The following is a 13,478-nucleotide window of genomic DNA, read 5'->3' on the forward strand; positions in this document are numbered from 1 at the left end:
AAACACTGTAGCAAGTGTCAACATACTAACAACAATACATCTACCAACCAGTCAGTCATTTCCTTTGTGAAAGTCAGACTTTGTTCACAGTCTTGCATTTAGGCGCCAACTTGTTTGCAATAACAAACTGGCTTAAGAAACCCACACTGCTGTCGTCCATCATTTTACTGCAGGTGTAATAACGGAGGATGATGCAACTCCAGCGTCACTTCATGTACATGAATCATCACTCCATTCAAAAACTACAATAAAGATGTGGAAACTAGACATGTCATGTTGGGGATGCTGAAGTAGCAATTACAGCATCACTTTCAGATCACAAAATATGTGTATATTTATAGTGGTGTGACATATTGTGACCTGCAGAGCAAATGAAGAGGTGAAGACCGGCTCATTCATGTGTGAGGAACCGTGTCAATGCTCATCCAAGCCAGTAAACAGGAGCAAGGCTCATGACAGTCTAGAATTTGACACCATAAGATAATCATAATTAGTTTGACGAATCGTGGAAAAGGGACACAGCGTCTGTTGACTGCTACATCTGATGCCCAATTCAATTCATAACCTACAATATCAGTCATAAACACCTCATTACTATCACCGTCTGGCAGTGACACACACACGCAGCTTTCCTGTGGGAGCCAACTTAACATTGGTCAGTTTACAGGGCGCCTCCGATGAGCTCCAGATGAAGATGTAGTAGTTTAATCAGTGGCTCAGCCAATAGAAGCAACTGATGTTTCATATCCGAGAGAAGAACAAGAACAATATAAGAAATGGACAAAGTCTAGAAAGTTCTTGCTCTGAATCTGTGCACTTAAAAAAAGGAAAACCCGAAACTTTAATTAAAGCATGTTCATCTGTGCAAACAACAAAATATATTGTTGGCAATGCCTTTCTAATAACTGACGGACTGTGACTACTGCCAGTGGAGACACCAGAAATCACTGAAGCGTGCAACAAATCCTACTGTGCCTTAATTCTGTAGAATCACAACTTTGTCCTCCGTGTTATCATGAGGTTTCCTTTTGGATTATAAAATCAAGTTAGAAATCCAAATTAGGAACGTGTCAAATCTATCAAAACAGATGACACCAGGTAAATCTGTCAGAGCAGCTCAAACCATAAAACATTACCATATATATCCTAAAAGGTTATGGATCAGAGATGGTATCGTCACTAAAATCTTTCAAAATATACATTATTAGTATAAATTACATATAAACTAATTGTGTTAATTCTGATTTGTTTGTTTTAATCTCAACGCTGCAAATTAGCTATATATATATATATATAAATTCATGTTGTGATGTTGCATCTTCCTGTCTTCAGTTCTTCTAACGTTTTTTAATTAGTCGTGTCCTAAATAAACAGGAAATTATAAATAAAAAAAGTGTCATGGATCAAACTGGGAAAAGCAATTAGCCAATTTTAAATTCTAAATCGTACAACATGTTTTTCCTGGAGCCGTCTCATCTATTTTTCCGACTCGTTTGAACTTGTTCCAGCTGTGAGGACGTCCATCAAGCACACACTTAAAAAAAATCAACAAGCGTCGTATGCATACTGGTATCAAGGGAATCGTGTCACTTTTCCAGAGTGAATGTACTACAAACTCACAACCCAGTTATAGTCGGTTTGGAGTGTGGAAAACAGTACAAAGCGTTTCTTATTCATCTCTCATTCTTATCTCCCGAAACACACACACACACACACACACCTTGTTGAAGTCCTCGCTCGTGGCTCTCATCTCCTTCCAGGTTTTGTTGAGCAGCTGGATGCAGATGCAGAAGAATTCCTCGAAGGAGCGATCGTGGGTGAAGAACATGGGGTGGAAGTCGTGGCAGTTTTCACTGGCTGTGGACACAAGGCAGAGAAACACGTGTCACCTCCAGCGCAGCAGCCGTTTACCTGAACGCTGATCCCGGTGAATGAAGCCCGTTCGTGACGGCAACGCATTTCACGGTGCCACTTGATTTAACACAAAACAAGTTACTTTGCATCTAATTTATACACAACTGTAATCACTTATAGTTTGTGCCCTAAATAATGCTTGAATGGGTGCAATGATTACCGTATACCCATTTAGAATTAGGCTAAAATCAGTACGTATTTGTATTTAGCCGTACTATAGAAGCATAAAGTCATGGGTAAGCAGTTGGTTTCAGCTGCAGCTTAACGGACATTATTACATCCACCATTTTGTCAAAAGGCCTACGAGCTATAGAGCTTATTTCCCAAAATGTTAGTTTCTTTAATACACTTATCAGTGACTCGTCTGAGCGTAGTCTGGATGGTTTGATTTGCATGTTATCTCTGCACCCCCTCAATTAAGAGCTCCATCAATCTGATTCCAATAAGCCAGATCCCGAGTCACACCACATGTCCACATGCACCGCCACGACAAGAGGAGCCAGTTGGCCAGAAGGGCTCCATTTACTTTTCACCTCTCTCCTCCATTGAGCGACCCACACCATATGGTGGCCTTCCATCTATAAATATGTAATTGGGCCCAAAGGAATGTGGCCTGAATCTGAACACCTGACTCATGCACAAAACAACAACAACAACAACAACAACAAGAGGGCCAAGCGGCCCACACACACACACACACAGCTACTGCAGATGAACAACTGCAGCTTCAGGGTTCTACGCTGCACTTCACATTTTTTTAAGATCATACATGATCATTCTGACACGTGAACTAAATCATCAGGCTTCTTCCATTAATAATCATAACACAGCTTTTTCCAAAAGATAGAGGAGATAAATATATGATGAGACAGACAATCTTAGTCTGCATCAAAGACGTAGGAGGAAAGTTGATGTGTTTATAGTTTATTTCTGAGAAACAGCCACTGAGATGACGTTCCCCAACGAAGCGAGGCTGCGTGCTTTTGAATGTTTGGTTCCCAAATAGCCCTTGGAGACAAATTGTGACGAGCAAACACTGTTCCAATTGGATTAAGCTGAGATTTTCAATTTTCAAAAGCCATACATGGTTTATTTTCTTTATTAGCAGTGCACTGAAGCACATCACCCCCCACTATTTGTGTGTGTTTGAAATCCAAATGAGGGGGAAGAGGGAAGTCTCGAGTGCCGAAACCATATGATCCAACAAGGAGAGTAACAAGGCTTGACATTCATTTGAACTAAATTAATCTCGCTCTGGTCGTCTTGCCGTGATGAGTTGTGGCCTTGAGCCAAAGGTTGGTTCACTTATAGAGTTTCAGAGCAGAGCAGCAGGGGCACCGGCCCACCACAAGCAGCCATGAAATTGGATGGAAGAGGTCAGGCAGCAATTGAAACTTCACAGTGTAATGAGTGATGCCCGCAGGCCACGGGCACAGAGACCTGAGCCTTGATTTGGAGCGATGGATGGGAGATTAGGGCGAGGAGGAGCAATCCGGGGGGGATGTGCTAGGGATGTCAGGAAATTAACGGAGGTGAGCAAAAACAGATGCTGACTGGCTGCTTAGTCAACAGTGCATTGCCCTCGGGGACAGAAAAATGAATAAAAATAGGAAAAGAAAGTACATTAAATGAATTTAAAAAAGTCAAATACCCGTTAGGTTGAGTAGAAAAAGTTGTTGGGAAGTTTGAAGTGACCTCTGAGCCAAACAGACTTGTTTATTGATAGGAACAACAGAGCCTCGAGGTGGCAAGGTTCGGGGAATTACATGTCGAGGCTTATTTGGGGGACACAGACAGTGAGTCGTCTCATGAGGCTCTGCAGAAATGTCTCCATCCTCAGGTTTTGCGAGGCCTGTTTTATTGGCTCTCGCAGGGCTCAGCAGGACCTGATGCTACACAAGGAGGGCAAACAAACTAAACATCAGTGTTCTACATTGTAATACGCCGATTGCAAACTTGTGTGAAGTGCGGATTATTGAATATTTCATCAAACAAACATAATTAATCTACACTAGGGACTAATTTAAGAAAAGGAAATCTAGGTGCAGCTGCTCTGCATTTTAATGAGATGAAAATGCAACAGTATGGTGATGTAACACTTGTATCTATGGGAACACAAATATATTGTAGATAACACTCATTTTTACACTAGGTTTTACCATTTGGGGTAACAAAAGAAAGGGCCCATTAAAGCTGAAAGTTAGCAATTCAACCTCATAGATGTTTCATTTCAAATCCAATGCAAAGGACAACGATGCTAGCTCAAGTATTACAGGCTACTTGAGCCTTTAAGAAATTTGAATTGTGTTTGAATGTGGTGTTTTTGCAGAAGAATATTCTACATGGAGGAAAATAAATAAATGAAGGACTTCTCAGCTGGTTTCCAGCTCGCTGTAATGTCACGCCTGAATCATTCTCAAACTGCACAAATGCACTTAAAATGATCCGCCTGAGCGGAGACGGCACCGTGTTAGTGCAAAGTCATGTTACTGGAGTGATTAGGTAACTCCTGTGGTAAGTTTGCCTTAAATCGGCCTTGTGTATTTTTGTTATACCAAAGCGATGCTTCACAATACTTCTGATGATGAAATAAAACATATGCTATGCAATAAAATACTTCACCACCCATTACACTGGTTGATGGTAAACTGGACTAAAGAAAAACAAAGGAACATTGAGTCCGAAATCAGTGAGCTGCACACAACGTTACTCTTTGGCTGACCGCAGTCAGTCTGTGTGTCTGTGAAACTTCTTTCAATAACACAAACTGTCATCACTGTATTACATTCAGGACAATTGATAACAATGTCTTGCAAAATATAGAAGAGACATGTTCAGAATTCTTGAGATCTTTTACTCAAAAAACGATGGTTTTATATTCTTTCTTGAGCAGTGTGTGAGCTACGGTATATCCATTTATTTATATTCCATTACTGCACTTTATCTTCAGATGAATAAAGCCGACACGGGGTCAGGACACTAGAGCTGTCAGCGATGAGGATTTGTCCGAAATCAAATCTCCAAACTTCTCAATATAAAGTAAACTAGTGGTTTACTATCCTGAAGTAGTGAATGATTTATTTCTGACATGGCGTAAAGGTATTTTGTCTTTGCAGTTAATGGTTACCTGCTTTTGAGAGGTGGCCAGACGCAGCAGTGCAGCAACCGGTTCTTCCTCATCGGTTAAGCTGCATTCTACCAGCACCTCCAACTCGTCTTTTTCAATTGCTTTTTAATGACAATTATTTTTATATACAGGACTGTCTCAGAAAATTAGAATATTGTGATAAAGTTCTTTATTTTCTGTAATGCAATTAAAAAAACAAAAATGTCATGCATTCCGGATTCATTACAAATCAACTGAAATATTGCAAGCCTTTTATTCTTTTAATATTGCTGATTATGGCTTACAGCTTAAGAAAACTCTAAAATCCTATCTCATAAAATTTTAATATTTCCTCAGACCAAGTTAAAAAAAAGATTTATAACAGCTGAGTGTTTGTCAAGGCTCAGGAAACCCTTGCAGGTGTTTCGAGTTAATTAGACAATTCAAGTGATTTGTTTAATACCCTACTAGTATACTTTTTCATGATATTCTAATATTTAGAGATAGGATATTTGAGTTTTCTTAAGCTGTAAACCATAATCAGCAATATTAAAAGAATAAAAGGCTTGCAATATTTCAGTTGATTTGTAATGAATCCAGAATGCATGACATTTGTTTTTTTAATTGCATTACAGAAAATAAAGAACTTCATCACAATATTCTAATTTTCTGAGACAGTCCTGTATATATACAAAAAAATATTCAAAAGGCTTGGTGCCATGACATCTGTCCCCTTATTAGATATGAAACCTGAGGCGGAGCACTTTATAAAACACCGTGAACTGCCCTCCTAATTGGTTGAAACGGGTTATGTAAAACCTCTCTTCCTTCCTTCCACTTAGGAAAGCCTTTCTCTCCCACAGGCAGGCCGAGGCGGTCATGGACATGGGGTGGGCGACTGGACACATCAAGTGCCTGAGGAGTCTGACACTTCCCGATGGATGAGTCACACAGCTAGGGAAAATACACACACACACACACACACACACACACACGCACACGCACACACACGCACACGCACAGCACTCTGCTTGTCGCCGTCTGTCGCGCCACAACGCAGCAGGGTGGATATGAACCGGCTCTCAATTTAACTCAGAATGTATGACTCTTTTGGGCTGAGCATGTGGGTCCACAGCAGACCACTGAGATGGATGGAAAATGGGCTGGAATCAGTCTTATTTGTCCTGTATGCTTTTCATCCATCTGCACAGCCAGATGTTCAGTGCCTGCACCACCCATAGAGGAGGTAACAGGACACTGTGATGACCGGTTGAGGTTATGCTGGACCATATGCCAGGATTGGATCAGCAGAGCAATTATTTTCATGGTTACCATGACATACTTTGTCATCCAAAATTACATAGATATGATAAGGTGCAACAATTGTTTGCCTTGTGACACTTACTTGATAACAGAAATCAAGAAATGTCCATTTTTCCACGACTCGGAGATAGTTCAATAACTACACACAAAGTCCCCCCTGGACATGACGGGGAGTATTATCTTGTGCTTGGGGTGCAATCTGAAAGGCCTTTTCATAATTACTATCCTACTGACAGGTCACTTTTGAGCAAACAAAGTGTTACAAATTAGAAATGTAATTAGCTCTAGTGAAACCAAACAAACAACACAACATGGACCATGTTTGATGCAGAACCAGAATCTCTTGTCCCCAGTGAAGTCACATTTGCACAATGTCAGCAGAATAAATGTTCTCGCATTTTTCCTCAGATGGTTATCATTAGAGCTAGACTTATAGTCAAGGCTGACCCTTCACTGACCAGACAAATGGCTTCTTGTAGAGCCGAGATGATTGTGCAGTGCTAACATTGGATTTGATGTTCGGTAGATGTTCCTGACGCAGATGATAGATCTGTAGCCATATTGCAACAACATTGTTGACACTTCACCAAGTGGGAGATGATGTCACCGAGATGATGTCACCGTAATTACGACTGATGAAGCTGATGCGTGACGTGGTTTATGTGTATGTAAATGCAAGCGTGACTGAGTGTGGGACAGCTGTCACCTGTCATGCTCTTATCAAAGTCCATTCAACCAGAGGGCTCGGTGACGTCGACTGAGAACTAATTAGTCAACTGGCCAGCACAGTGGAGAGAGAGAGAGGTGACTAAACGTGTGTGTCAAAAGTGTATGTGAGAGAGAGAGAGAGAGGGAGGGGGGGGGGTGGGGGGGGTAAGGGCTGAATGCCACCCTGACATCTGTCAAGGTCCAGTGTGTATTTGTTTGCGTGTATGTGCGTCCATGAGTGTGCACAAAGTAACACAACAACCCTCTGAGTCACCTTGCAGCTATGCCCCATGATGAATACACAGCAAAAAGTGTCATCCTCACTCTAATTACAATGCCAGCATGCTCCAATGTCCAACTGTGACAAGGGTAGTGTCTGTCTGTGTGTGTGTGTGTGTGTGTGTCCAGAGAGCAGCGTCAGCACCATCTTTCCGGTCCAGTCACTGTTTGTGTGTGCCGGCTAGATGACTTCTCAGACTGACTGTACTTCTCGTGCTCCAGCAAACACCACAGTCACATGTCATGCGTATCCCAGGTTAAAATAAGCTCTGAGTAAAGACACACACACACACACACACACACACACACACACACACACACACACACACACACACACACACACACACACACACACACACACACACACACACACACACACACACACACACACACACACACACACACACACACACACACACACACACACACACAAAATATATTAAATTGTCTAGCAATGCAAAAACCACAATTTAAATTAGAACGTGGGTTCAGCAGCAGAACTAATCAGCTTACACGCCACGTTACATGTAGCTAACCCTATTAGTGTGGCTTCTGGGCCAAATATGTCTCCTTTGAATGTAATGTCTTTGGGCTTTTGAATTTGAAGTGTGTAAAATGTGTCAGTTTTATAATGTTTGGGTCTCACCAGCAAGGCATTTTTGTTCGACTTACTCTTCAATTTTAAGTGAATACAACAATGTTTCCTATGACAAGATCTCAACTACATTGTTTATTTATGTGGAAACCAACAGTTTGGTCTGATTTCATCTTTGACAAGGTGTGCAAGTCAAGGTCCTTTCGGGAAACCAGCTTCAGTTTGTTGAGAGCACGGTGTGTAGCTTCTGAAGAAGAAAAAAATAGTTTTTAAATGACACGTTGGTGAGAGTTTGATGGTAAATAACATCCAAGAAGCTCTGAGTACACGGCTACAAGTGGCAGCACTGTCACAAGCACAGCACCACTTCATTCCACCACGGGGGGCGAGAACGTCTGAAAAACTACAAGGATGCTCAAAACTTGAGATTCTCAAAAAGTCATTTGTCAAGTGTGTTGTTATTTGTGCCAATTTAAAGCCCTTTTGCTGGTGTATGCTCGAGGCTCCCCTCCTTCAACTCAAGGCTCCAACTGACAACTGTGTGAACTGGTTGCTGACTGCCAAATAGCTCCTCACGTCACGACTTGAAGGAGACTTGGAATTCTACGCTTGGCCTTTCCTCCCCTCGCCATCATCCACTGCTCTCCTCAATCATGGGAGGAGACCTGCGGGAGGGATTAGCAGCTAAAACCTCGAGACTTAACGAGTCATTTCACATTAGATCATAAGCATACTAATGTTTGATGCCGGAGACAAATTCTCTTCCCACCGATACTTCGTTAGTGGAGGCAACAGCTTACAGAGGCAGCACTCTGAAATGATGAATGGAATAGGACTCAAACATATCATGAGGTACATTTAATTCACTGGAATTAAGCATGTCCTTCTTTCATGATTCATAAACCTATTTAAGAAGTGACAGATATTTAAAAACAAATATGGAACATTAACGCAAGAAGTCATATTCCTTTTCCATATTTTGCCCAAAGCAACGACTCACGTCTCATCATTAATTACTGGGTAATGTAATGACGTGTGGGAAAGACGTCGCTCTCAGTGGGTCAGAAATGTAATTAATCCTATTAAAGTGAGACTCAATTCAAAGTCTATGAAGTTCTAAACACTTACTCCCTATTGGCTTGAAAGTTTTCTAGGCATAATCATTATAATTATGATCCAGACATTCACATTTACTGCACTTCAATATCTCAGTTCTCAAGCACAACGTGTCAGAGTGGCCGTGTCGGGAAGCATCGACTTCATTAGAGAATCTCATCAAATGTTTAAAAAAACGATTCCTTTGTTTATGATATACTAAAAAAAAATTAGTTTCTCTTCTTTATTAAAGATACATAATGAATAAGTTTATATTTATAATAATTAGCTTACTATTCAACCCAAACTGCACAGCCTGACTTGATATTTTCCGTACATGTGTGCTAGAACTGTATCTCAGTGACACACTGAGGGCCAGTCCAAACACATGCAGGCATTTCAATCTGACGCTGTGCAATTTCACATGTGTGTGCGTGCGTGCGTGTGTGTGTATATATATATATGTGTGTGTATGTGATGTTGTTTTTTATCACAGCACAGCAGGCAAAATTTCATTAAACTGGGAGTTACACACACACACGCAAACCCACACCCTCTCCAGGAACACAAAGACACACACACACACACACACAGACACACACACATATACACACATACACACACAGGACAATTGGACATGAACATCGTGGACAGTTTATAATTTTCTTGCAATATCCGGTGATGAAGGTGAAGTATGAAGGGTCGGTGGCCTCTGAGGATAGCGAATAAAACTGTTATTTTCAGAAACAAATAACCAATTGTCATAAGAATACAACTATAAATCATGCCAGCCTTTATCTCATTACGAGTTGCGACAGTTAACTAATAACTTCCTTCGTATGAGGCTGCTCTGATCAGTCTCCTAAATCCCTCCAGTTGATCCTGAATGCTGCAGCACATGTACTCACAAAAACTGAGAAAGAGATCCCCTCACATGAGCTTCTCTGCACCGATAACTTCAGTCATCCAGCTCCTCTTCTGTGGTCCAGCTTCCACTTCCAGTCGACTTCAGACTTTCCTCTTTGATAGTGCTTATAGTTCGGGCTGGCTCCGGTTTGCCCCGGTCCAGCCCGAGGTATGCTGCCCTAGGCCTAGACTGCTGGGGACATCTTAGGATACACTGAGCTCCTCTCTCCTCTCTGTTCTTTGTTACAAATATTCCTCTTCTTATGCAAATCTCATTACTAAGCAACACAAAGGGAGTTATACAAACCTCAATATTGTCCTTGAAGAGAGAGTACAAAGTAGAAAATCAATCAGAATATTCCACATGATGTATTGTGTCCATGTGCTCTGATCATAACCTCAGCTGCACCACGGACATGTCTGTGGTACTGAACATGGCCCTATGTCTGACCTTGGCTGATGGCTCTCTGACACACATATGAGGAGATCATGAGACTGTCAGTCGAGAGCTTGCCCAGCTGTGTGTGTGTGTGTGTGTGTTCTTCTGTTAGCATTTGTGTGTCCATGCCCGGACCTGCCATGCAACAAGATGCCACACCGTGAATCCCCGAGCCGGGCCATTAGCCACAATGTTTTGGCCCTTTTCTGAATAACTTCATCAATATTCCAGGGACCTGCTTAACAGGAGAGTCGCGGCTTGGTGCCTCACTGACGCAGATTCCATTAAGCCCCGTGTCGAAGCAGAAACACGGCGAGACAATTAATCTTTTAGGATCTGAGGCTTGACAACAATAAATGCAAGAGGGAGAGAGAGGAACATAAATGGTATGGAGTAATGGAATATGGAGAGAGAGAGAGAGAGAGAGCGAGAGAGAGAGGCAGACACCTGAATGGAGTTATGAATTATGTAGAATCCGGCAGCATTGACAACCAATTCAACCGAAAGGGAAAAATGTCAAAATATATCAAAACGAGGATGGCGTTAAATGGAAAAGTATAATCCGTTGGCCTGAAAGAGTAGTGAGACAATTGTCAAGCCCGACTCTTAAGTGGGTTTGATTTTATTTAAATGAAAATGTCATTCGCTTTTGTTCTGGTGTCAATTTAGCTAAATTCAAAAAGAGAGAACCAGAGCATTAAAACACGAGAAAGAATTACACGTCTGAGAGAGAAAGATGTTCTTCAGACCCACTGAGAAAACTTGAGAGCAGCCACCGGCAAATCCAGAATCCCTCTGTGTGTTTTATCCGTGTGAGGAAACCAGAGCCACACTGGCAGAGAGCCAATGAGCCACGAAGACATCAACACTGTCACCTGCTTGTATCCACATCGGGGAAAGGAAAAGAGGGACATTTATATATATAAAAAAGAAGCTTAAATTAACTTTACTTTATTTCATTTACCAGAGGTGTGTATGCTGCATTTATAGACACTGTTTCTTAAAGACCAGAGTGACTTGTTCTAATGGAGCCGGTTCTGGTTTGCTTTAATTAAGTGTTCAGTGTCCATTAGGAGCTTTACGTTACAGTTTTGCTCTGCACTATTAAATATTGAAAGGGTGCCGCTATCTCGACGGCATGCTACCATGTTCCATTCGCACAATACATACATGGTTTTATACTAAATTATTGGACAAATTGACATTTTGGCCTGAAAGTGGCACTTTCATACATCAGTGCATGTCACTGTCAGCGGCACAAATGGGGTGTGTGTGAAAATGCACTTGGACATCTACAGGAGAAGATGCAGTGCAGATTCTCTGCAGGTTATAGATTCATTGTGGCAATTGTTATCTTTCCCACCATTACACACACACACACACACACACACACACACACACACACACACACACACACACACACACACACACACACACACACACACACACACACACACACACACACACACACACTATCATCATCATCATCATCATCATCAATATTAATGGCAGGTTCAGACTCCCAGGCGAATAGCCTCAGGAAAGAGGACAATAAACAGACACTGGAAATGAAGAGGAGTCACGGTCACTGCTGGACCTCAACTCCAGGATTCAGTCTGGCAGGGAATGTTCAGTATCATAAAATAATGGACTCTCCATCTTAATAATAATAATAATAATAATAATAATACTACATGCTCTTTGTTGATGGGAAAAAGAAACCAGGAAGTTTACAATATGTTGTAACTCGGCCCAGCTGAACAAGTAAGTCGTACTCATAATGAAAGCCAGCATGGTATTCATGCTGAATATTTAGCTGTATTGCATAAGCCTTCAACGACATGCTTAGACAAGCCTAAGAGATAAAGATGTTTCACCATTTTGGGACACGTATGGTTGCTTAATCTGCGTTAGGTTATGAACAAGGTCAAAGCAATATTTCCAAAAGAGACTGAAGATAAGCGGTTTTGCTCCACTCAGAGAGGATCAACAGGGCAGGTGCAGTAAAGCTCATTTGGGTAAAAAATAATGAGACACTCAGAATAAAGATTAATGCCCCGAGAGAGACACACCGCACAGGAAATAAACATCCCAGTCACACAAACACAGAATTAAGAATAAGAAGCCACCAGATCACTGACATATGGAAAACTGACCTCACCGCAGGAGACATTACTGAGCATGACCAATGTCCTGTATGTAGAAGCCTCGATTTTGACAGGATATGATACAGAAACGCTGTTTGAGGATGTATTAAACTCCTGCCATTAAACAGCTCCTCCAACCAAGTCCAATTGAAGAGACATATTCTGAGTTTGTGGTTAAAATAACAATATCTAAATCTATCTGTCCCCATAAAGGAGCAGTAGGGACTGAGGAGCGAGAGTGGAGAGCAGAGGCACAGTCTGTAACGACAATAAATGATATTACCAAATATCCGTCTTCGTATGCCTATCCTGGTGACAGCCACGCACCTGTCACAGTGCTATCATTTGATGTGGTAGGAGGACACATTTCGAGTTAGAGCAGATTCTGGCACAGATGAAATCATATAAAAAGGAAAGTAATTCTAAAAAGTATTCCTGCACCTTCATATCTAGTATTGAAACCTAGCCCGGCACTTTTATCAGCAATGTTAGGAACAGATGAGAGAATTGGGAGGACATTTCTTTGAGCATTTTAAACGGAACAGATACAGGAGTGGACTCGATTCTTTCATGGACTAAAGTCCAATGTCCCTCACTGCAATATGCAGACCAGAATGAATCGCCCTGCAATGCAGATATGAGCAAATGAGAAGGCCACATCAGTTCAAAGCGGAGCGAAGAATGCCGTCTCCCTCCCTACAGGGAGCCACGGGGGTCAGTCTGGAGCGGAACGGAGACCAACTCGCCGATTTAAACAAGTAAAGACAAATGAAAAGGGCACATCCATTTGGAGTGAATGTGGGCACAGCGGCTCGTCCTCTGCACAGTGTGCCTCTCAGACGCTGAAAGGGGCTCAATGGAGACAAGGTGCATCACTAAATAATGAACTCCTCGCGGCACAATTACTGAGTATAATGGCTGCTTTCATCGTAATGGGAAGGAAAGTTGTGTACGTGTATGTGTGAG

General features: G+C 41.7%; 1 protein-coding gene across 4 annotated transcripts in view; it reads right to left on the minus strand.

Moving 5' to 3' along the window:
• Positions 1-13,478, minus strand: part of elmo1 (engulfment and cell motility 1 (ced-12 homolog, C. elegans)) — an 89,039-nt gene that overhangs the window by 27,185 nt on the left and 48,376 nt on the right. For all 4 annotated transcript variants that reach the window (XM_056441430.1, XM_056441353.1, XM_056441497.1 and 1 more), the window contains exon 16: positions 1,721-1,857. In XM_056441430.1, coding sequence (XP_056297405.1) covers positions 1,721-1,857 — 137 coding nt within the window. The remainder of the gene's footprint in view (positions 1-1,720; positions 1,858-13,478) is intronic.

Source organism: Pseudoliparis swirei, chromosome 1 (assembly GCF_029220125.1).
Source record: "Pseudoliparis swirei isolate HS2019 ecotype Mariana Trench chromosome 1, NWPU_hadal_v1, whole genome shotgun sequence".
Classification (NCBI taxonomy): Eukaryota; Metazoa; Chordata; class Actinopteri; order Perciformes; family Liparidae; genus Pseudoliparis; species Pseudoliparis swirei.